This window comes from Arxiozyma heterogenica, assembly GCF_036370985.1.
Source record: "Arxiozyma heterogenica strain weizmannii chromosome Unknown scaffold_11, whole genome shotgun sequence".
NCBI lineage: Eukaryota > Fungi > Ascomycota > Saccharomycetes > Saccharomycetales > Saccharomycetaceae > Arxiozyma > Arxiozyma heterogenica.
The window spans coordinates 389318-409869 of NW_027042664.1; the positions used below are offsets into that span (position 1 = coordinate 389318).

Here is a 20552-nt window from a genome sequence, read left to right on the forward strand (position 1 = left end):
CTAATCTTTATTGATTCTCCTTCAGTATCGTCCCGATCGATTGCTTTTTTATTTTTAATTTCCCTATTACTATTACCACTATTAATTTTGGATTGTAGTAGTTATTAAGAAAATATATCAAGAATAATCAGTTCACTCAATCAACCATTACTATTATACAAGACATATATTTCTAGAAAGAATATATATTTACCTACACATAAACAAACAAACGACTTATGTCTGAATCAGATAGTATGAAAAGTGGGTCTAGTACCCGTAACTTCTTTTCTAGGGTCCTAAGCAAACTAGAAATTCCTGTAGAAGAAAGACAAACTTTATCCTTTTTAAGAAACCCTGATCTTCTACCCATCCCAAAAGAGAGACAAACTTGGGGGTTTTGGTCTAATTTCGGTTATTGGGGGATTATATCTTTCTCTGTTGGTACTTGGATGTCTGCTGCATCTGCTTTATCTGTCGGTTTATCCTATCCTGAGACCATCGGTACTTTTATTGTTGGTGATGTAGTCACTATCATGTTCACATTAGCCAATTGTTATCCCGGTTGGGATTGGAAAGTCGGTTACACATTGTCTCAAAGATTTGTATTTGGTATCTATGGGTCTACTATTGGTATCTTGATTAGAGTCTTAATGAGTATTGTTAACTACGCTTCCAATGCTTATGTTGGTGGTCTTTGTATCAATATGATTATAAACTCATGGTCGCATCATTATCTTCATTTGCCAAATACTTTATCTTCCAATGTTAACGTTACTACTAAAGAAATTATTGGGTTTATATTGTTCCATGTGATTACTGCATTTTTTTATCTTTTAAAACCATATCAAATCAATTACATTTTAATTGTTGCATGTTGGGCTACTTGTTTCTCTATGATGGGTATAGTCATTTATCTAGCTCATTTAGCCGGAGGTGTTGGTGACCTTTTCATCTCCACCAAAAGTACTGCTACGGGGTCTGCTAAGGCTTGGGCTTGGGTTTATATGATCTCTTATTGGTTCGGTTCCGTCTCTCCAGGTTCTGTCAACCAAAGTGATTATTCAAGATTCGGTTCTTCTTTGACTGCTATTTATTTAGGTACCATCTTAGCTTTATTGATTCCAACCACTGTAGTCCCTGTATTTGGTGTTATTGGTGCTTCCACCACAGAAAAATTGTATGGGCAACAATTATGGCAACCGATGGACATCTATGAATATTGGTTGAAACAAGATTACACTGCAGGCGGTCGTGCAGGTTCATTCTTTTGTGGTCTTTCATTCACTTTAGCACAAATTGCTTACACAACTTCTAATGCTGGTTTTGCTTCAGGTATGGATTTAGCAGGTATCTTACCACAATATATTAATATTCCAAGAGGAGCACTTTTCACTGCTGCAATCTCTGTGGCGTTACAACCTTGGAATTTCTATAACGAGTCCTCAAATGTCTTCTTAACTGTTATGGGTTCCTTCGGTATTGTGATGACTCCAATTATCGCCGTCATGATCTGTGATAATTTAGTAATCAGAAAAAGATTGTATACTGTCTCTGATGCATTCAAGCTACATGGTGAATATTATTTCACTAAAGGCTTGAATTGGAGGGCCTTTATTGCATGGATCTGTGGGATGACTCCTGGTTTACCTGGTATGGCATGGCAGGTCAACCCAAACTACTTCCATAATAAGGGGATTGTCAATTTCTTCTATGGTGACTCCTTCTTTGCATTTGTCATATCGTTTTTCTTATATTGGATCTTGTGTTTGATCTTCCCATACAAGATCGAAGTGTTGACAGATGATAAAGATTACTATGGTGCCTTTGATGATGAGACAGCTAGAGCTAAGGGTCTTGTTCCATTCAGTGAATTAGAACCAGATGAAGTTGACCATTATAAATTTGAACATAAATATGAAATACACCATGCTAATCAAAACGATGTTGAATCTAGCGTTGATATCTCTGAGAGTATGAAGACTGAAGATAAATGTAACAAAGAAGAAGTTGTCATTTCTAGATCTACAAGTAACAATAGTGATGACAATAAAAAATAATCCGTTATACTGATAAAAGTTAATGAGGTATTTCATCTTCACTAAATATGATGTACGCAATATATTCATAACATGTCAATTTTTTTAATTTACCTATTTACTTTATATATTGTTCTATCGAACACTGATTTACCAGTTATGTACTTTCTTTATAGACTCATGATAATATAAATGTTACTGTATTAATAATAGATTCATAAGATTTCTAAATTGTGTCTAGTCAAAAATTATAAAATTTAAATGTACATGAATGTAAAGATATATATACATGCATATATATGTATGTGTCTGGACGTCTGAATATGCTATAATTTTAGAGAATGAGCAATACAATAAAAAGCAGCAAAAGAAGAAAGAAGAACCAAGTCAAGGTAAGTCAAAACAAAATACATTGACTCTTAATTATATTCTTCTTTCAAATTTTTATATTTTTCATTTAAGTCTTTTAGCTCTTTTCTTCTTTGATCTCTTATTGTCCTTAAATCTGGAGGTGGGAATAAACCTATCTGCTTTCTTACTTCGTTAACATCCTTATCTAAAAGATCTTCCCAATAAACATTAATCAAAGGTTTACATTTCAAACCTGAATTAACAGCCCAAGGCAAATAGATATCAAACAATCTTTCACGTTGAATTTTAGTCAATCTCCAGGGAGCAAAAAGTGTACCTAGAAGAGCCATTGGAATCCCTAAATTGACACCCTCAAGAGCTTTTATGGTTATTTCCCCTTCGATGATAATAGGAACATTATTTAAAGCATGATAAAAATCATGACACTGTCTATACCTTTTAAAGATGAAAGCATGGGTTGGATCATCTATATATTTAATAGGGGCTCTTGTATCTGGGGTTACATTCTCACGTTTACACCATGTATAGAATTGATAACCGAATGTGTTCTTTGGATAATTAGCTAGTGTTTCCATATGAAGTGTATTTTCTTTAACTTCAGGCTTATCTTTAAGTATCCTTCTACCTATTGGATCTGCTAACATAGTGTGATGTAGATGATCCAAAACTGGTTTAATAGCTGTAGATTCACCCAATTGTACAATATTGATGCCATTCTCAGGATGATAAAAAGATCTTATCCCAGACACAAGAAACAAAAAAAGCTTTTCAGAAGGCCATAGTGGGATATGGCCTTCATAATTAGGTTCCATAGGCCTACTATTCTTTAAATTTTTCAATCTTTGTAATTGCTTCTCCTTCTGTAATTGTTTGTAATCTTCATTTTTATTGTATAATTCCCCATTACCCATCTTGTCTGCTAACCTTGCCTCACCACCAAAGATATATTTACTAGCCATTGCCATCATTGCGGCTTCCAGTATTAAAGTTCTCTTCCCAACGACTTTACTTCCTAATATTCTACCCCCTGCGATTCTATTTAAGGGTTGTTTACTGATGCAATGAAATCCTGATATCATGTTATTGTATAAAATATCACTCCCACCTATACGATTCTACGTAATATATTGTGAAGAATGAGGATTAAGAATTGAAGATTGAATTGCTAATAATGATTAGTGAATAATGAATAATATATAACTCTGTATATCGATATTTTTTTTTTCACTAATATTTATTCAAAAACAAGTCGTTAAACGAACAAATAAACAATATATTTGCATACAGACATATATTATCTTATATTTAATAGTCAGATCTTTCTTTATATATATCTAGATAATAGGTTATATGCAATCATTATATTGAATCTTAAAACAAACTGCCCTTCCCTTGTCATCACCACAAACACAACGAATAATCTTTACTAAGAAAAAAAAGTATATCCATCCATCTAAATGACTTCCTTCTTCTCAATGGCAGTGAAATAGATAACTGCTAACATGATACAAAACATTTAAACATCACATATATCTAACAACTACAATTCTATATTGATGCATACATACATTCAAACATACATACCACATGGATATACATGTATATATAGAAAGAGGGTGTGCATGTGTGTAAATGTGAATGAGTAAGTGAAAAAGTATATCTATATTGTGTATTGTTCTAGCATTATAGAGTTATAAATTATTTAACTCTAATTTTTTTGATTGAATCTGTGCTGTTAACATTTTCAATTCATTGAATTGTTCATCTGATAATGGTCCCATCATCACATCTGGTGTATTCATTCTTTTATTCAAACCAACATTCTGACTGCTCTTTGCGTCTGCATTCTCTAAATCTAATAACTCTTGATTCTTACTATATTTCTCTTGTAATTGATTTATCTCTCTTTTCAGTCTGTCCAACTGTTTGCTTAAATGGTCTTGTAGCGAGTTCATAATAGGGTCAATCTCCTCATTCAAATCCTTTGTTGCTCTCTCCATATCAAATTCAGTGGCCAAATAATGGTTTCTATTACATTGTAACATTGTGTTAGATAAATATCGTGTCTTCACATTGTTTGTTTTCAGTGTATCAGAGATATCTTTTAATATCTTAATTGATTCTTCTAACGATTGAATACTTCTCTGTAAGGATTGATCTGCTGTGATACTCATGTTGTCACACAGTTGTACAGTGACAACTATAGATCTGTCACTTTGCCTTTTCCCAATCTCTCCATACACATACATATATATATGCATGTATAACTATACTATATCTGTATATGCATTTACGTGTAAAACTCAGGTTTCTATGTTTCTTGCACCCAGAACAATCTGTCTTTTTTTCCTCAGTTTCTTTCTCTGTCTAAGAACGTTCTGCCATGTTTTGTTCTGTTTTGCTTATACTGGAGCAATATGAGGGACTCAAGATCAATTTGGATGAGCTGTATAATCATATCACAAATCAACTTGTATCACATGTGTATTTATAAATATGTGAATACATGAGTATGTTTCAACAATAAATCATTACATTAACTAAAACAGCAATAACAATATACATATACATACACCCATATAGATATAAAGAATGACAACAGTTGATAAAAACGATAATGATCTTCACTCTTCTAATTTGGATCGAAATAGAAGTCCTTCTTCAAATATGAATCCTGTAATATCACCTAGGGTTACTGTTCCAATCTCTAGATCAAACCAAAAGGTTTCATTCGATCCAGTATCTTCGAAAAATTATTCTGAATCCGAGCTCAATACTCCTACAAATAATGGTGATTCATCATCATCTTCTTTGCTTTCTCCAAATATTAAACCAAGGATGGGAAGGGCGAGGTCTAATTCAAGAAGTGAAGGTTCACAGTATCAAAATGATTTCGACCAATTTAATACTACAAATGATGTGATACAACCATTGGATAACAACAACAACAACAACAACAACAACAACAACAACAACAACAACAACAATAATAATAATAATGAAATTGAATTACCAGAGAATACAATTGCTAACACTAATATGATTGACACAACCAACAATGTCAAAAAAAGAAATCATAAGCATAAAATTAAAGATACTATACAAGATAATAATAAATCGGATATCAGAGATAGCAACAACGACAACGATGACACCAGCAACAAAAATAATATCTCTCCATCAGTTTTAACATCTCGTAACAAATACACGTATATAATCATTTTAAAATCGTTAAATAAAACATTTGAGACTAAATTTTTAATGGTTCCATTCAAACCCGATATATTAAAATTAGGTAGACCTGTGGTCAACAACAATAATAGCAATCATAATAACGACAGCAACAGTAACAAAAACAATAACAACAACAATAACAACAACAATAATAATAACAATAATAATAATCGCATGAATACTCATAATATTATAAATGATGGAACTGATTTACCTAAACGAAATGCAAATAGTTTGGTTAGACCAGACAATGGTAATTTTGATTCAAGAGTACTATCAAGAAATCATGCATCTTTGACCTGTGATCCAGGGACAGGTAAAATTTACATTAAAGATTTAAAGTCAAGTAATGGTACATTCATTAATGGAAATAGAATAGATTCACATGAAGTTGAATTGAAGATTGGTGATGTTATTGATCTGGGAACTGATATAGATACTAAGTTTGAACATAGGAAGATTAGTGCATTAGTTGAAGAAATTACAATAATCCCATTATTAAATGGACTAACATCAAATGATCCTCATGATAACAATATTATTGATAAAATGAATGGTAGAATTGAACCTATTACAGTGAACCCATTGTCTGCACAGAGAGCCGCCTTTGAAACTGCTATGTTTGGAGATGTCAATAACTTAGATCTAGAAGATGCAATCTTAGGACCAGAGACAGAAATATTAAGTGGTATATTCATAAATAATGCCATAGGCACCAGTCCTAAATTGATAAATGTTATTAAGTTACTTTCCACGGAATTGGCCTTAGAAAGACAAGAATATGAGAAGTTGAAATCAATGGAAAATTTTATGATTAATTATACAACAAATCTAGAATATATTAATAAATTAATGATTGAAAGGAATGATAAACAACTAATTAAATTACAGGACACATTAAAGAAAACTTTTACTGAAAAACACGAAAGAATTTTAAAGGAAACAATGGATCAAATTACTACAATGAATAAAGAACAAGAGATTTTCAAAGAAAAACATATTGAAAAGATAAAGGCAAATAAAAAATTGATAAGTTCTTTAGAGATGCAAGTTGAAGATTTAAAAACAAGACTGCAAGTAGAAAAATACAAGAATTCTTGTTTAAATAAGAACAAACAAATATCCTCGTCATCTAAATCACTGGCGTCTCTTTCTTGCTCATCACAGCAGAATATTCTAAAGGATGAAGAGAATAAAACGATGGGTTCTTTATCTGAATTGACTTTATTTTCAACTAAGATAAGTTCTAACGAAAAACATTTGAAGATTACAGAAAATAGTTTGCCAGTATTTTGTAAAAAGAACAATGATACTAATTCAACACAAGATATAAGAGCTACCCAATCAAATGATAATGGCACAATAATAAATAAAGAGAATTTGTTAACCCAAAATAATAATAGAAATAGCGATACTCCAGTATTGAAGCAACCTTCAAATAATAATAATAATAATAATAATAATAATAATAATAATAATAATAATAATAATAATAATAATAATAATAATAATAATAATAATAATAATAATAATAATAATAATAATAATAATAATAATAATAATAATAATAATAATAATAATAATCACATAACAAATGAATCATCTAATGATAACAGCAGAAACAAGAAAACCATATCAACAATCATATTACTGACGACCGTTTCTGTTGGTATAATTGCAGTTTTTCTAAAACAAAAATTTAGTTAAGAGACGATTCACCCATATATATATTGTAAGGTCAGACAGAGAGAGTGGATACGAAGGAGATCATATATACGCATACTTATACAGATGTTCTACTTAATTTCTGATGATCTACTGTCATTTCAAAAAAAAAAGTGAGGCTTTTTAGATATATAGATCATAAAATAGAATGCCATAGCATATTAAACAATAATCTCCTCCCATATATTATTGATATTCTAATATATTCTAAATTTTACAAGACTTTTTTATTTTTCAAGTTACCTAGCAGTAGAAAAAAAAAACAGAGATAACGAATATTTTCCAATTTTTTATTTACTTGAGACCCGTTATTAAGTTTGCTTCTGCATAAAATTCTAATTATCAGTGCCTACATATTTTGGTAGGTCTTCTTGAACCTAAACATACTATTATGAGTAGTAGAGCAAAAATTTTATTTGAAGAATACACTTTTCAAATATATACCTCAATAACTTGTATATGATTTTAACTGCATTTTAGAAAAAGAAAGATTATTGATGAAAACCAAGATCTTAAATTTATTAAAATGGTTGAAGAATTCTGATCAGTTCCAATTTTCAGATGCACTAGATGTGATTGACACGGGAGAGTCTGGTCGTGGTGTTTATCTAATAAAATCTGAAAAATTAAAAAAGAATGATACATTAATGTCTATACCAAGTTCATACCAATTGAACTTCCATACCGTATTATATCATATATCCAAATTTAACAAATCTATTTCCATCCCAGGAATAACAGGAAATGAAGAAAATAATTTAACAACATCGGTGGATTTTTCACAGGATCAAGATCCTCGTTATAAGACATATTCAATGCTGTCTCAAGAATTCATTTTACAGTTATCTTCATTCCAGTTATTGGCACTTTATATATTAGCCGAATGGGTTTTGTTATCACACTGGGTTAATCATAATAATATTTCTACAGATAATAAACCAATCGTCTCATTTTGGCAACCGTTTTTTGATGTGTGGCCGACTTCATCTGAGTTGGGATCAATCCCCACTATTTGGAATTGTCAAAAAAATAATAAAAATTCTATGATATTTAATACCCTGATCAATTTTTTACCTTATGCATCTCAAAAGCACATGGAGAGAATTTCTAAATTGGTTTGTAACGATTGGAATACAATATTCCCAATAATCAAAAAATGGAATGAAGTTTATCCACTAATTCCCTTAACCAATGACGATCTATTCAATACCTTCTTGGAGATATATTTTATTATCAATTCAAGATGTTTATATTGTGAAATCCCAATAAAGAAAAATTCTGAAGATAAAATTCTGAGTAATTTTACCATGGTACCATTGGTCGATTTTTTGAACCATTCTGATAAGACTGACTTTTATTGTTACCCTTACGTAAATAGATTTAAAAAGGATAATATATCTGGTATAGGTCAATTTGAGATTCGTGTTGGTAACTATGAATACAATCAATTGGGAGAACAAGTTTTTTTAAATTACGGTGCCCATTCGAATGATTTTCTATTAAATGAATATGGATTTGTTCTTAAAGAAAACTATTGGAACTTTATTGACATTAGTGAGCAAATCATAAAACTGTTACATGACAAAGTTTCTAATTTAGATGAACAACGTAACTTAATCCAATTTTTAAAAGAAAATGAATATTGGAATGATTATACCTTGAATAAGGATGAAATAAGTTATCGTACTTTGATTGTATTAAGTTTGATTGTTACTAAAGATTTTGATAGAGTAGCAAAATTTATGAATGGCTATATAAGTGAGGATTTCTTTTTTCCAAAGATTAAAGAGGCTCTGCAAAATTTATTGAAAGAAGTCTTATCCGATTCCATAAAGAAAATCAACGATTTAGAGAAGTTATTTAGAAACACTAATGATGTTGGGATTTCTCTCTGTTGTAGAAATATTATAATGATACATAAGGATTATATCGGCATATTACAAACACATATAAATAAACTATAATAAATATATATATGATTAAATTTATCAAAACTTCAGATATTTAACGTGCATATATATGCATAGCTAATTTTAACCATCACCCTAATACGTGAGTATGAATAAATATATGATTACATTGTATACTATATGACAATACTTTATATATGCTTGTATATTTGTATATATTCTATTTACATGTGAAAGTTTGATTTTAAAGTTTGCTTTTTGATATCTAATTTACCTCTTAATAACCAAGACAACATTTTATTCCATTTACAATTAATTTTATTTTTATACCCTAAACGAACAAAATAACCATTTAAATCATCTATTATCTGTAAGTTCAATCTTTGCATATCTTTATACGCCCTTGATTTTGACTTAAAATCTTGCAATCTCATAATTATAAGTTCATATAATCTATCAACATTAAATATTGTATAAAAATCAGTAGAGTCCAAAAGATACGGGTAGGATTTTGTTATGATTTCAAGCTGCTCAGCTATTATAACTTTTAATAGTGTTTTATAATTTTTAATCATCAATAAATCATGAACATATTTGCAATCAAAAAGTACAGCTAAGGATTCAATACAACTATTCATTATGCATTTTTCTAACCTTAAACATTGGAAATCAGTAAACTCGATTATTGAAGTATTAAATTTATTCAATTGTGACATAATATGAATTAAATCATTTTGTTCTTTTAAATTATTATTCTTTATAGTTTGATTAAAACTTAAGCGGCTTTGCAAATCTGTAGTTAGTATTGGAATTTGTGTTATCATTAATCGTATCTTATCACCCCAAAGTAAAGGATTTAACTGTACAGAAAACTCTTTAGAATATTGTGATAACATAGCAGTATTCAATATCAAATTTGAATTATATATTGATTTATTAACTGTCAATAACTGTTCATCTTTATCTGTCAATCCAAGAAAAAACTTTGGTTTCTTTGAATCATCCCAAATCTTATTTTCAAGTATCTCGAGGATACCCATTGGTGGATTAATCAATAAAACGTTTGATTTATCATTTAATGAGCCCTTATATTTTTTAAAATCTGCCAATAGCTTCTTTGGATTTCTTTCCATAACGACCAAATTCTCCAAGATTATTTTATCATTTGTTACCAAAGTAGGAGGTGTACAAGCTGCCATATATTGAAAGATTGGGTCTGATGAAACACTACCGCCTTTTACAACTATTTTAGAATCATTATTTAGAAATCTTTTCAATTTTAATGGGTCACTAAGTAAAAGAATTAGATTTGGAATATTCTTAGAAGGGTCTGATAGTCTGGCAATTTCGTGAGATATCAGTAGGAATAAAGGAGAACTGCCCAAGGTATAAATCCGTGGCAGCTGCATTTCAGAGAGACTCTATAAGACAACCTATACGCCTAATAAAAGAGAAACGTAGCGGTAGTGTGTGACTTTATTGATATAAATAATAGTTGGTCATAATATATATTAGCATAACTTTATATGATGAGGTAACACTTCTCTTCACAATTTCAAATTCTTAGCTTGTATACAAAAAGGTAAAAGGGAAGAAAAATAAAAAGCGGTGAAAACTTGAAAGTCATTACAATAGTGAATATTTTTAAAAGTAGTCAACTTAAAATCACTAATCGATATGTCGTTATAACAAGGAGATGTAATGAGCAAGATTTACGTTCAGACAAGATTTCAGTACTTCAGTATTTAAGATAGAAGAAGATAGAAATTTTCTGCTTCCTCAGTAAGCCTCTTCTACAACTAAAGGAAAACAAAAGAAAATTAATTTAACTTTTCATACGGAAATCTCGTAAGCTCTGAATTGACTTCTAGTGCAGTACTGAACATCTTAATAATTGTTGCTAAATATTCGTGTACAATGTTGATTGTAGGGTTAACAGGTGGTATTGCAGCCGGTAAGAGTACTGTATCACGTCGACTTAAAGAAAAACATAGGTTACCTATAATAGATGCAGATCAAATTGCACGGGAGATAGTAGAACCTAGTCAGTATACTTATAAGAAGATAATATCTTATTTCAAAGATAAGATTCCTGATCTCTTGCTATCTAATGGAAGATTGAACAGATCTGCACTAGGTAAATGGGTCTTTTCGCATCCTGATGATTTACAAAAATTGAATGGGATCACTCATCCTACAATAAGATACACAATATTTCAGCAAGTTATTGGATATTATATAAAGGGTTACAGTCTATGTGTGTTAGATGTACCATTATTATTTGAGAGTGGATTGGATCAATTCTGTGGTGTTACGATTAGTGTGGTATGTGATGAAGAATTGCAATTAGAAAGATTACAGATAAGAAATCCCGAATTGTCCATTGATGACGCAAGGAATAGAATAAAATCTCAAATGTCTATGGATTTAAGGAAAGCGAAATCAGATTACATAATTTATAATGATGAAACTTTAGAAAGTTTGAATAGACAAGTCGATTTATTAGTGGAGAACATTAAACCTGGTGTCATTAGAACACTTTTGGAATACTTTCCACCATTTGGGTGCCTAAGCGCTAGCACAATATATGTGTCGAAAAAATTGTCATCACGCTGGAGGCAACTCAAACAAGATTAGATTAGATACTATATAAATTCAAAATAAATAAGATAGTTAAATCATTAATTGGGAAAATATATATATATATCTTTATTATTTTTATCAACCTTTATATATATATTTGTGTTACAACTATTCTATGATTAATTTGTAATTAGTTTAATATGTTACTCTGTAAATTATTTTTTGTAAGAAGAATACCTTATTGGATAATAATTTTTGGTTACTTCAGGAACTGGCTTATATGGCAACCCACCTCTATCATTTCTTAATAATAATTTGTTCTTACCAAATGGTCTAGCAATTATTGGTTTATTCAGTTCTGGATTATTTAACGCTTCAATATCCTCGTTAGTGATTATTGGTTCCTTTGGTATGAATTTCTTTAAATCTTTACTAAAGTTACAAAACTCGTTCCTATACAATAGGGGTACCATTGTATCACATTTAATTGGACCACCTCTAGTCTCCACTATATCATTATTCTCGATACCGGATTTAATGTTGTTTAAATTTAATGGAACCACCTGGATAGATTGACCCATGGAAGACAAAGACGTGTTAACAGTGTCAAGATACAATTTTTCACTTGGTTCACCTTCAATGAAGGGCCTTAAAATTTTCTTTAAATCATTTGGTGTAACTTTTAAACCTTCTTGTGGTAAATCATCACCATAGACTCTCACAAGATCTTTATCATCCATGAATCTAAGCTTACTGTTTTTATTTTTCAGCCTTCTTTCAGGAGTATCATTATTATCTGTTGATGAAGATTTCAAGATTGACGTCAATTTTATTGATGAGTTAGATTTTAAGGTGGGTGGTTTAGCTTCAATGGTATTAGATGAGGTAATGATATCATTAGATGGAATTGTAATTTTTCTTTTCTTAATGGTGAAATGGTCTTCTTGTATCACATTATTATCACCACTAATAGATCTTTTTAATGATGTATGTTGTTGTTCCTTATCATTTTCATCCTTTTGTAAATATTTGGAAAATGATATTTTCTTTTTATTTATACCAATATCAGTACCAGTGGTTATTTTCTCAGCGGTAGTAGAATCATAATCGTTAATTTCATTATCTCTAGTTATTTTATTAGAATCAGAAACTGTCTGATTATCATTAATATCATTATTATTACTATCACTATTATTATTAGTAATATTAACAACGGTATTCTTATTAGTTGAGTCAGCAATATATATATCTGGTTTAGAAATTTTCTTCTTTGTCTGCTTGGTTTTTACTGTTGCTGGAGTAGAGGAAGAAGAAGAAGAAGGAGCAGATGGATTTTTGATTGATTTAGTCACACTTGTCGACACTTGTGGCTGCTTTATCTTCTGTTTAAGTTTAGGTTTAGTCAACGCAGACGGTAGTCTTTCTCTTAATAGATCTTTTGAATAACCTAAAAGCTTCAAAAACTTCAAATATGTGATAATATTATCTTTATTATTGATATCTAGATTACATAGTTTGATTATTCCGGATAATAAAAGGTCCTCATTTGGATTAGAATCTTGGGTTGGTTTTAAAGACTCTCTTAATTCATTATCTTTAATCAATTTATCTATAAACTCCTTTCTGACCTTTGCTAGTTCAGTAGGTAAAACTTTATTAATATGGTCAATAATTCTTTCACTTGGTTTAACCTCTTGTTGCTGTTGCTGTTGCTGTTGCTGCTGTTGGACAGGTTCAATAGATTGTTGCTGTATATTATTTTGATAGTTAAAGGTAACTTTCAGTTGCTCCAATTCAATAATATAATCTTTATACATGTTTAATAAACCGTTATATAGGTTTCTATCAGCATCAGTAACCGATTTATAATTAGAATCTTGCGGATCATTAATTAAGAGATTATCTAAGATGAATTGTCTCTTTGCATAAATCAAGGAGTTTAAATGACTTAAAATTCTTTCATAATCATTTATTGTCAACAGGAGGGGGGTTGATTTGGAGTCAGAACTGGCAACTCTTTGATGATGTATTATTGTCTGCCATTTTGACAGATCTGATCTTATCTGTTGAATGGTGTTAGCAGATAATGTATTTGATATATTTATCATTTGTGGGATGGGAGAATTTACCGACATATTTTCAAAACTATAGTGATAATTATTAATAAGGATAAAAGTAAGGATAATAGTATAATAAGTTAGCTACGAGAATGATAATAAAAATAATAAATAAGTATATGAAACAGAGATAGACGGAATAATAAGTTTGCAAATAAAATAAAATAAGCTAAAATAAAATAAAAAAACAAACAAACAAACAAACAGTAAGGATAGTGACTAATGATAATAGTAACTTTATTTATATAGTGTATGTATATAAAACGCAATAAAGTGATAAAACTAGAATATAGATAAAGATTACTTCTATTTGTATGTGTTTTTTTCTTTTTCTTTAGTTGTCCTTCCTGTTATTTATTTGAAAATACTTAATACTTAATGAAATTAAACTATCTCTTCTTTACAGGTTTAAAAAGATAGAATCAGTAACTAAACAAACTTAATAAGCCAAAATTGATGGGGAGAATGATAAGGAAATAAAACGGTCACTTTATATATATATGTGCAGATGTAATAGTATAGTTTACTGTGTACGTCTGTTATCTTTATAAACACTTGGAAGAACAGAAAGAGGACTAGGCAATAACAAAATTGGTAATTTTATAATCACCTTTCTGTATCGTCCGCTGCTCTTCTAAAAAAAAAAGAATAAAATAAAAAAAAAAATAAAATAAAAGATCGCTTCTAACGAAGATAAATGAAAAAAATAAAAAAAAAATGGAGACAATTCTTTTAGTTTTTATTTTTATTTTTTTTTTGTTGTTGTTCTTTTTGTTAAGACCTAAAATCACACCAGACGAACGTCTGTCTAGCGCACGTCGCTACCATAAAGTTTTTTTCTATGGGCAAACAAATAAACCAGTAGATGAATAAAGATAATAATAGTAATAATAATAATAATCATGATAGTGATAATGGCTACAGCGATGTTTCAGAATAATGATTGATTGTTGCAACAAATGAGTGAGCAAGTATACCTATCTATTAGTTTACCCTGGTAAAGAGGTGGTATGTGATGTATTATTGTATATATAAAAAAAAACAGTTGACTGCAAGTGTGAAAACTGTCTTCTCTTGTGCTTGTTTCTCTATCCTTGTTGTTTGCATATACCTTTGAACGTTAGTGATAACATCAGCATATTATTGAACCTCCAATTTTCTTTTCCTTATTTTTTTTTTTAGTTCTCTTTCTACAACATTTGATTCAAAAAATAAGATAAAAATAGAAGGAAGATCTAGAAATATGGGATTAATAGTCATGTTACGATTCAACAGTGTGTCAATACCTAAATCTGGTTTAAGGATTTTGAGTCATATCAATATTAGGAGTATTTGCAGTCAAAACAACAATAATTTTATTATTGTACCAACACGCTTAAATAGTATCAGCTATTTTATAAGAAACTATAATACTCAAAGACACAGTATTAAAGATAGCCAATACTTCAAGAATAAACATAACAATTATTTCAAGGCTAAACACGATAATCAGTATAATAAACATCGAAATAGTCAGTTAAATAATAATAATAATAATAATAATAATAGTAGTAGTAGTAGTAGTAGTAGCATCAGTGTACAGGATTTCAATATAGTTGAATTTAAAAAAGAAACTTTAGCGAAATTAATCCATTTATCAAATGAGGGTTCAGTCACTTTACAACAACTGTATGATGAAGGGATCCTTGATAGGTCTTTATTTTTATCCATACAGAGAATGAATTTCCCCAGTTTAACACCGGTTCAACAGAAAACTATTAAACCTATTCTGATAAGTGATAGTAATGACAACGTCAAACAGCCTGATATAATAACCAGAGCAAAGACAGGCACAGGTAAGACTTTCTCCTTTTTAATACCTATCTTTCAACATTTAATCAACACACATCAACAACATCAGTACATGGTTAAAGCTGTCATCATTGCTCCAACTAGAGACTTGGCTTTACAGATTGAAACTGAAGTTAAAAAATTACACAAAAATTATCGTGTTTTGAGTAAATATCAATCTATTTCTCTAGTAGGTGGCACAAATTTACAGAAATCTTTAGATTTCATGTATAAGAGGAGACCAAATATCGTTATTGCCACACCTGGTAGATTTATTGATATCTTGGATAGGGTAGGAGACAAGTTTTTCAAATTTGTCGATTTTAAAGTCCTGGATGAGGCTGATCGGTTGTTGGAGATAGGTTTCAAACAAGATCTGGAACATATTTCAACCACTTTAAATGGTCTAAATGTCAATGGTGATAAACATATCAGGACTTTATTATTCTCTGCTACATTAGATGAAAAAGTACAGAATCTTGCAAATAATATTATGAATAAAGAAAAGTGTCTTTTCATTGACACAATAGATAAAAATGAACCTGAAGCACACGAAAAGATTGAACAATCATTAGTTGTGTCGAAAAGTTTTGCTGATAGTATTCACGCCACGATTGACCATCTTAAATTAAAAATAGTAGAGAACAACAAGACTAGTAAAACTACCAATATTGATTACAAAGCTATACTTTTCACCCCTACTGTGAAATTTACAAAGTTTATATATTCCATTTTAAATAAAGAATTCGGTAGCCAATCATTTCCAATATATGAATTTCATGGACAAGTGTCACAATCAAGAAGAACTAATTTAGTTAAACAGTTTAAAAATGATTCTAATGGATTATTGATTTGTACAGATGTTGCAGCACGTGGTATGGATTTCCCGAACGTTAAAGAAGTGTTACAAATCGGTGTTCCAACCGAGCTAGCAAATTATATTCATAGAATAGGTAGAACTGCTAGAAGTGGTAAAGATGGGAAAGCGATTATGTTTTTATGTGAGAAGGAGCTACCCTTTATTGATCAATTAAAAAGAACTAAAAATATCGATATCATCAACAAGACTCGATATGAATCAACTAATGAAGCAAAGGACCACTTAGCTGCAAATTTTCAATCTCAAACTATGGCTTTGGGAAGTTTGTCAGAATCTATTATTTCATTGATATCGTATTATAGATCGTGTATCAAAGAATATATGTTTACTGAAAAGGTGATTTTACCAGAAATAGCAAAGACATATGGGTCTTTATTGAATGAACCGTATAAAAAACTGCCTGTAACAAGAACTGTCATAGATAGATTAGGTCTAACACGGAATCCAATATCAAAAACTATGTTTCAAATAACGAGACGAAATTTAAATGAGGAAAAGAATGATCACTTGAATACACACAGTCATAAATATAGAGAAAAAAAACATAATTATCACAGTTATTCTCGTATGAAATTTCAATCTAGGAAAAACGATACTTCTTATGGTCATTCCAAAAAGTGCTACCAGTCAGAAGATTTTGAATCTGATAGATTCTATACAACTCCAAAATAAAGTGAACATATTCACTCTTACCTTCTGTATTTTAAACGTCCATGAACTAAAATAAAATAAAAAAAAAAAAAAGCAGGAATAGAAAACTGAATAAAATATTTTAACTCTTGTAAATAATAACCACAATATGAAATAATGTGATAATTTATGTTTCAATTATCGTCTGCTAAAATCCATTTTATTTATTTTAATCTACATATTTCTATGTATAAACCTAGCGATAATAATTTGTATATAATGTATAAATGGATATAATTAGATATATAGATATAGATAGATAGATTTGTTCATTCAATTGTTAGAATATGTCTGCCTCAATTAAATACTAAAAAATAATTGAGAGAATAAATATTTGAGTAGTAATTGAGGAAATAATGTGTGCATACATATGCATACCCTAATTAGGGTTTACTCAACGTATCAGCTGACAAAAAAAAACATGTGTTATATCATAGTCATCTCTTTTCATTCTCTACATACACATATACAACAATTATAATCAAAAAAATCTTATTTGGAGATGAACTCAATAGCTGACTCAAAAGTTAACCATCTTATAGTTTGTTTTTCTTCTCCGTTTCTTTCTATCCATTTCTAAAAAAATGTTGAGGGAAGCTAAAAGAGTAGAATAAGATCAACAGTATGACAAGAGGTCAATTGATTTTAATAGAGGGTTTAGATAGAACTGGAAAAACAACACAAACTGAAATCCTATGCAAAAAATTACAACCAAAAGTGGAATTAATCAAATACCCTAAAAGAGACACTCCAATTGGGAAAATAATCAATGAATATTTGACTAATCTAGATTATTCGCTACCTAATCAATCTATTCATCTATTATTCTCTGCTAATAGATGGGAACTAATGGATCATATTATCTCATTATTGAAAGAGGGAAAGAATGTGATCCTCGATCGATATGTGTATTCTGGAGTAGCCTATTCTGCAGCCAAGGAAACACCAAGGATGGATTGGCAATGGTGTCTTTCTCCTGACAAAGGGCTATTAAGACCAGATTTGACAATATTTTTAACTCAAGATGATTTAACAAGACAATCTGATAGAAATGGATTTGGTGATGAAAGATATGAGATTAGTAGCTTTCAACAAAAAGTTAAATCACAATTTGAATCATTATTTAGAAATATTAGTGATTCAAATGAAGTTAAATTACTTAATGTTAGTGGAAAGTCAATTGAAGAAGTAGAAACACTGGTATGGGAACAAGTTGAATTGTTATTAAAACAACCAAACCAAGAATTCAAATATTTTTAATACCAATATTTTTTTTTATAGATGTGTATATCTGTATGTGTATATTCCACCATCATTGTCTAACTAATTCTCTATTAATAGAAAAATGCCTCGATGATTTATTCTTTTTTTTTTAATTTTTAATTTTTCTATTTTCTCATTTATAAAATAGCATAAAGGTTTTAATTATATTTTTTCAGATCAAATAAAATATTGACACCACAAATATAGTATGAAAGACTATAATGAATAAGGTAACACAACTGCTTACCAGCCTTATTCAAATTTTTATTTTTTTATATTATCTCTAGTTTTTACCAAGTGCTAATCATTCGACAATCTATTATCACAGACAGATCAATATCATTGAATAAATTATGGCATTCGGTGATAAAAATATACCTTGTAAATTCTTTCAGCAAGGTAATTGTAAATTTGGTAATTCATGTAAATATGCACATGTATACGTTAACAACAATAACAATAATAGCATGAATAAAAACAATAATAATAATAACATGAATAATGGCTTTAATAATTCATTTAATTCATTTGGAAATTTGGCATTTGGTTCAACTGGATTTGGAAATAATAGTAATAGTAATAATACAAATTCAGCTTTTGGTACTCCAGGATTTGGAAGTTCTAATATGAATAATAACAGTAACAATCAATTTGGGAATAATGTATTTGGAAAACCAGTTTTTGGTTCAAGTGGATTCGGATCAAACAATACATTTAACAATAATGGCAATAACAATAGCTTCACTAACTCTAATAATACTAGTAGTGCTTTTGGTGCACCTTCTTTTAATACAAATACCTTTGGTAGTAATAGTAACTCAGCATTTATGTCTAATAGTGCAACTAATAATAATAATAGCAGTTCAACAAATAGTGTATTTGGTCAACCAGCTTTTAATAATAATTCTGTATTTGGATCATCAACATTCGGAAATAATAGTATGAATAATAATAATAATATATCAATGACTTCTCCATTTGCTAATATACAAAATAATAACAACAATAATATGAATCCTTTAGCGTTTGGTAGTTTTCAAAATAACAATAACAATAGTAATAATTCTACAACACAGTCAATATTCGGACAGACACAAACAACACCGATGTTTGGTTCAACAGGATTTGGTGCCAATGCAAATACTGTCAATCCTTTCACAACTAAACAAACCACAGTATCTAATTCCATCTTTGGTCAAAACGCCACTAATACTAATATTAAAAACTCTAGTATGAACTCCTCACCATTCAGTCAATTACAGAATAATAACAATACGACAGCAAATAAAATAGGTTCTGTGTTTGGCACAAATGGATCACAATCGCAAACAAATATAGGTTCATTTAGTAATATACCAAATAACAATAACAATAATGCTAATAATTTTACTAATATAGCAGCCACTAATAATAATGTAAAATCTGTTTTTGGGGCATCTACAGGACCATCAACTTTTGGTACTCTACAAAAAGCAACCAACCAAAATTTAACAACGGATAGTAAGAGCAGTATTAACAATAACAATAGTGGTGCTATGAATATTTTTAGTAATCAATCCAATAGTAACAATGTAAAATCAAAAACTTCAACAAACACTCCTAATTTATTTGGACAACAAAAAGATGAATCAAAATTTACAAACAATTCATTTGGCAAAACCCCTGATATGCAACCCAAGACTACAAAAACCATTGATAAAACAATCAATCAAGTAAATCTTGACAATATATCAAATCCTATGATATCGGATGCTGTTAAAGATTTAGACGAATCTATAATAAAAGCATTCCAAAGTCCTATATTTACTTTAGGTAATGTACCTGATTTTCCACCACCTCCAGAATTAATTGTAAACCTTTAAATATAGATGGTATCTATATAAATATTATATATATATATATAGAAAGAGTGAGAGAGACAAATGCATAC

At 29.6% G+C, this 20552-nt stretch overlaps 11 protein-coding genes across 11 annotated transcripts; 7 read left to right on the forward strand and 4 right to left on the reverse strand.

Annotated features, from left to right (window-relative positions):
* Positions 1-218: 218 nt before the first annotated feature.
* PWA37_000166 (nucleobase cation symporter-1 family protein) lies at positions 219-2039 on the forward strand (the record flags this gene model as incomplete). The annotated part of the gene is made up of 1 exon (XM_064856852.1): positions 219-2039. One exon carries the CDS (start codon positions 219-221, stop codon positions 2037-2039), a length of 1821 nt encoding a protein of 606 aa, XP_064715985.1.
* Positions 2040-2437: 398 nt separating this feature from the next.
* COQ4 (ubiquinone biosynthesis protein COQ4) lies at positions 2438-3469 on the reverse strand (the record flags this gene model as incomplete). The annotated part of the gene is made up of 1 exon (XM_064856853.1): positions 2438-3469. The coding sequence occupies one exon, from the start codon at positions 3467-3469 to the stop codon at positions 2438-2440; it is 1032 nt and encodes a 343-aa protein (XP_064715986.1).
* A 612-nt stretch (positions 3470-4081) lies between these two features.
* On the reverse strand, positions 4082-4651 carry SPC19 (Spc19p; the record flags this gene model as incomplete). The annotated part of the gene is made up of 1 exon (XM_064856854.1): positions 4082-4651. The coding sequence occupies one exon, from the start codon at positions 4649-4651 to the stop codon at positions 4082-4084; it is 570 nt and encodes a 189-aa protein (XP_064715987.1).
* Positions 4652-4982: 331 nt separating this feature from the next.
* VPS64 (Vps64p) lies at positions 4983-7331 on the forward strand (the record flags this gene model as incomplete). The annotated part of the gene is made up of 1 exon (XM_064856855.1): positions 4983-7331. One exon carries the CDS (start codon positions 4983-4985, stop codon positions 7329-7331), a length of 2349 nt encoding a protein of 782 aa, XP_064715988.1.
* Positions 7332-7846: 515 nt separating this feature from the next.
* RKM2 (protein-lysine N-methyltransferase) lies at positions 7847-9313 on the forward strand (the record flags this gene model as incomplete). Its single annotated transcript, XM_064856856.1, has 1 exon — positions 7847-9313. The coding sequence occupies one exon, from the start codon at positions 7847-7849 to the stop codon at positions 9311-9313; it is 1467 nt and encodes a 488-aa protein (XP_064715989.1).
* A 170-nt stretch (positions 9314-9483) lies between these two features.
* CBS2 (Cbs2p) lies at positions 9484-10668 on the reverse strand (the record flags this gene model as incomplete). The annotated part of the gene is made up of 1 exon (XM_064856857.1): positions 9484-10668. One exon carries the CDS (start codon positions 10666-10668, stop codon positions 9484-9486), a length of 1185 nt encoding a protein of 394 aa, XP_064715990.1.
* A 508-nt stretch (positions 10669-11176) lies between these two features.
* Positions 11177-11896, forward strand: CAB5 (putative dephospho-CoA kinase; the record flags this gene model as incomplete). Its single annotated transcript, XM_064856858.1, has 1 exon — positions 11177-11896. The coding sequence occupies one exon, from the start codon at positions 11177-11179 to the stop codon at positions 11894-11896; it is 720 nt and encodes a 239-aa protein (XP_064715991.1).
* Positions 11897-12057: 161 nt separating this feature from the next.
* Positions 12058-13977, reverse strand: REF2 (RNA-processing protein REF2; the record flags this gene model as incomplete). The annotated part of the gene is made up of 1 exon (XM_064856859.1): positions 12058-13977. One exon carries the CDS (start codon positions 13975-13977, stop codon positions 12058-12060), a length of 1920 nt encoding a protein of 639 aa, XP_064715992.1.
* A 1225-nt stretch (positions 13978-15202) lies between these two features.
* MSS116 (ATP-dependent RNA helicase) lies at positions 15203-17341 on the forward strand (the record flags this gene model as incomplete). The annotated part of the gene is made up of 1 exon (XM_064856860.1): positions 15203-17341. One exon carries the CDS (start codon positions 15203-15205, stop codon positions 17339-17341), a length of 2139 nt encoding a protein of 712 aa, XP_064715993.1.
* A 642-nt stretch (positions 17342-17983) lies between these two features.
* Positions 17984-18619, forward strand: CDC8 (bifunctional thymidylate/uridylate kinase; the record flags this gene model as incomplete). Its single annotated transcript, XM_064856861.1, has 1 exon — positions 17984-18619. The coding sequence occupies one exon, from the start codon at positions 17984-17986 to the stop codon at positions 18617-18619; it is 636 nt and encodes a 211-aa protein (XP_064715994.1).
* Positions 18620-18975: 356 nt separating this feature from the next.
* On the forward strand, positions 18976-20484 carry NUP42 (FG-nucleoporin NUP42; the record flags this gene model as incomplete). Its single annotated transcript, XM_064856862.1, has 1 exon — positions 18976-20484. One exon carries the CDS (start codon positions 18976-18978, stop codon positions 20482-20484), a length of 1509 nt encoding a protein of 502 aa, XP_064715995.1.
* Between the last annotated feature and the right edge of the window lie 68 nt (positions 20485-20552).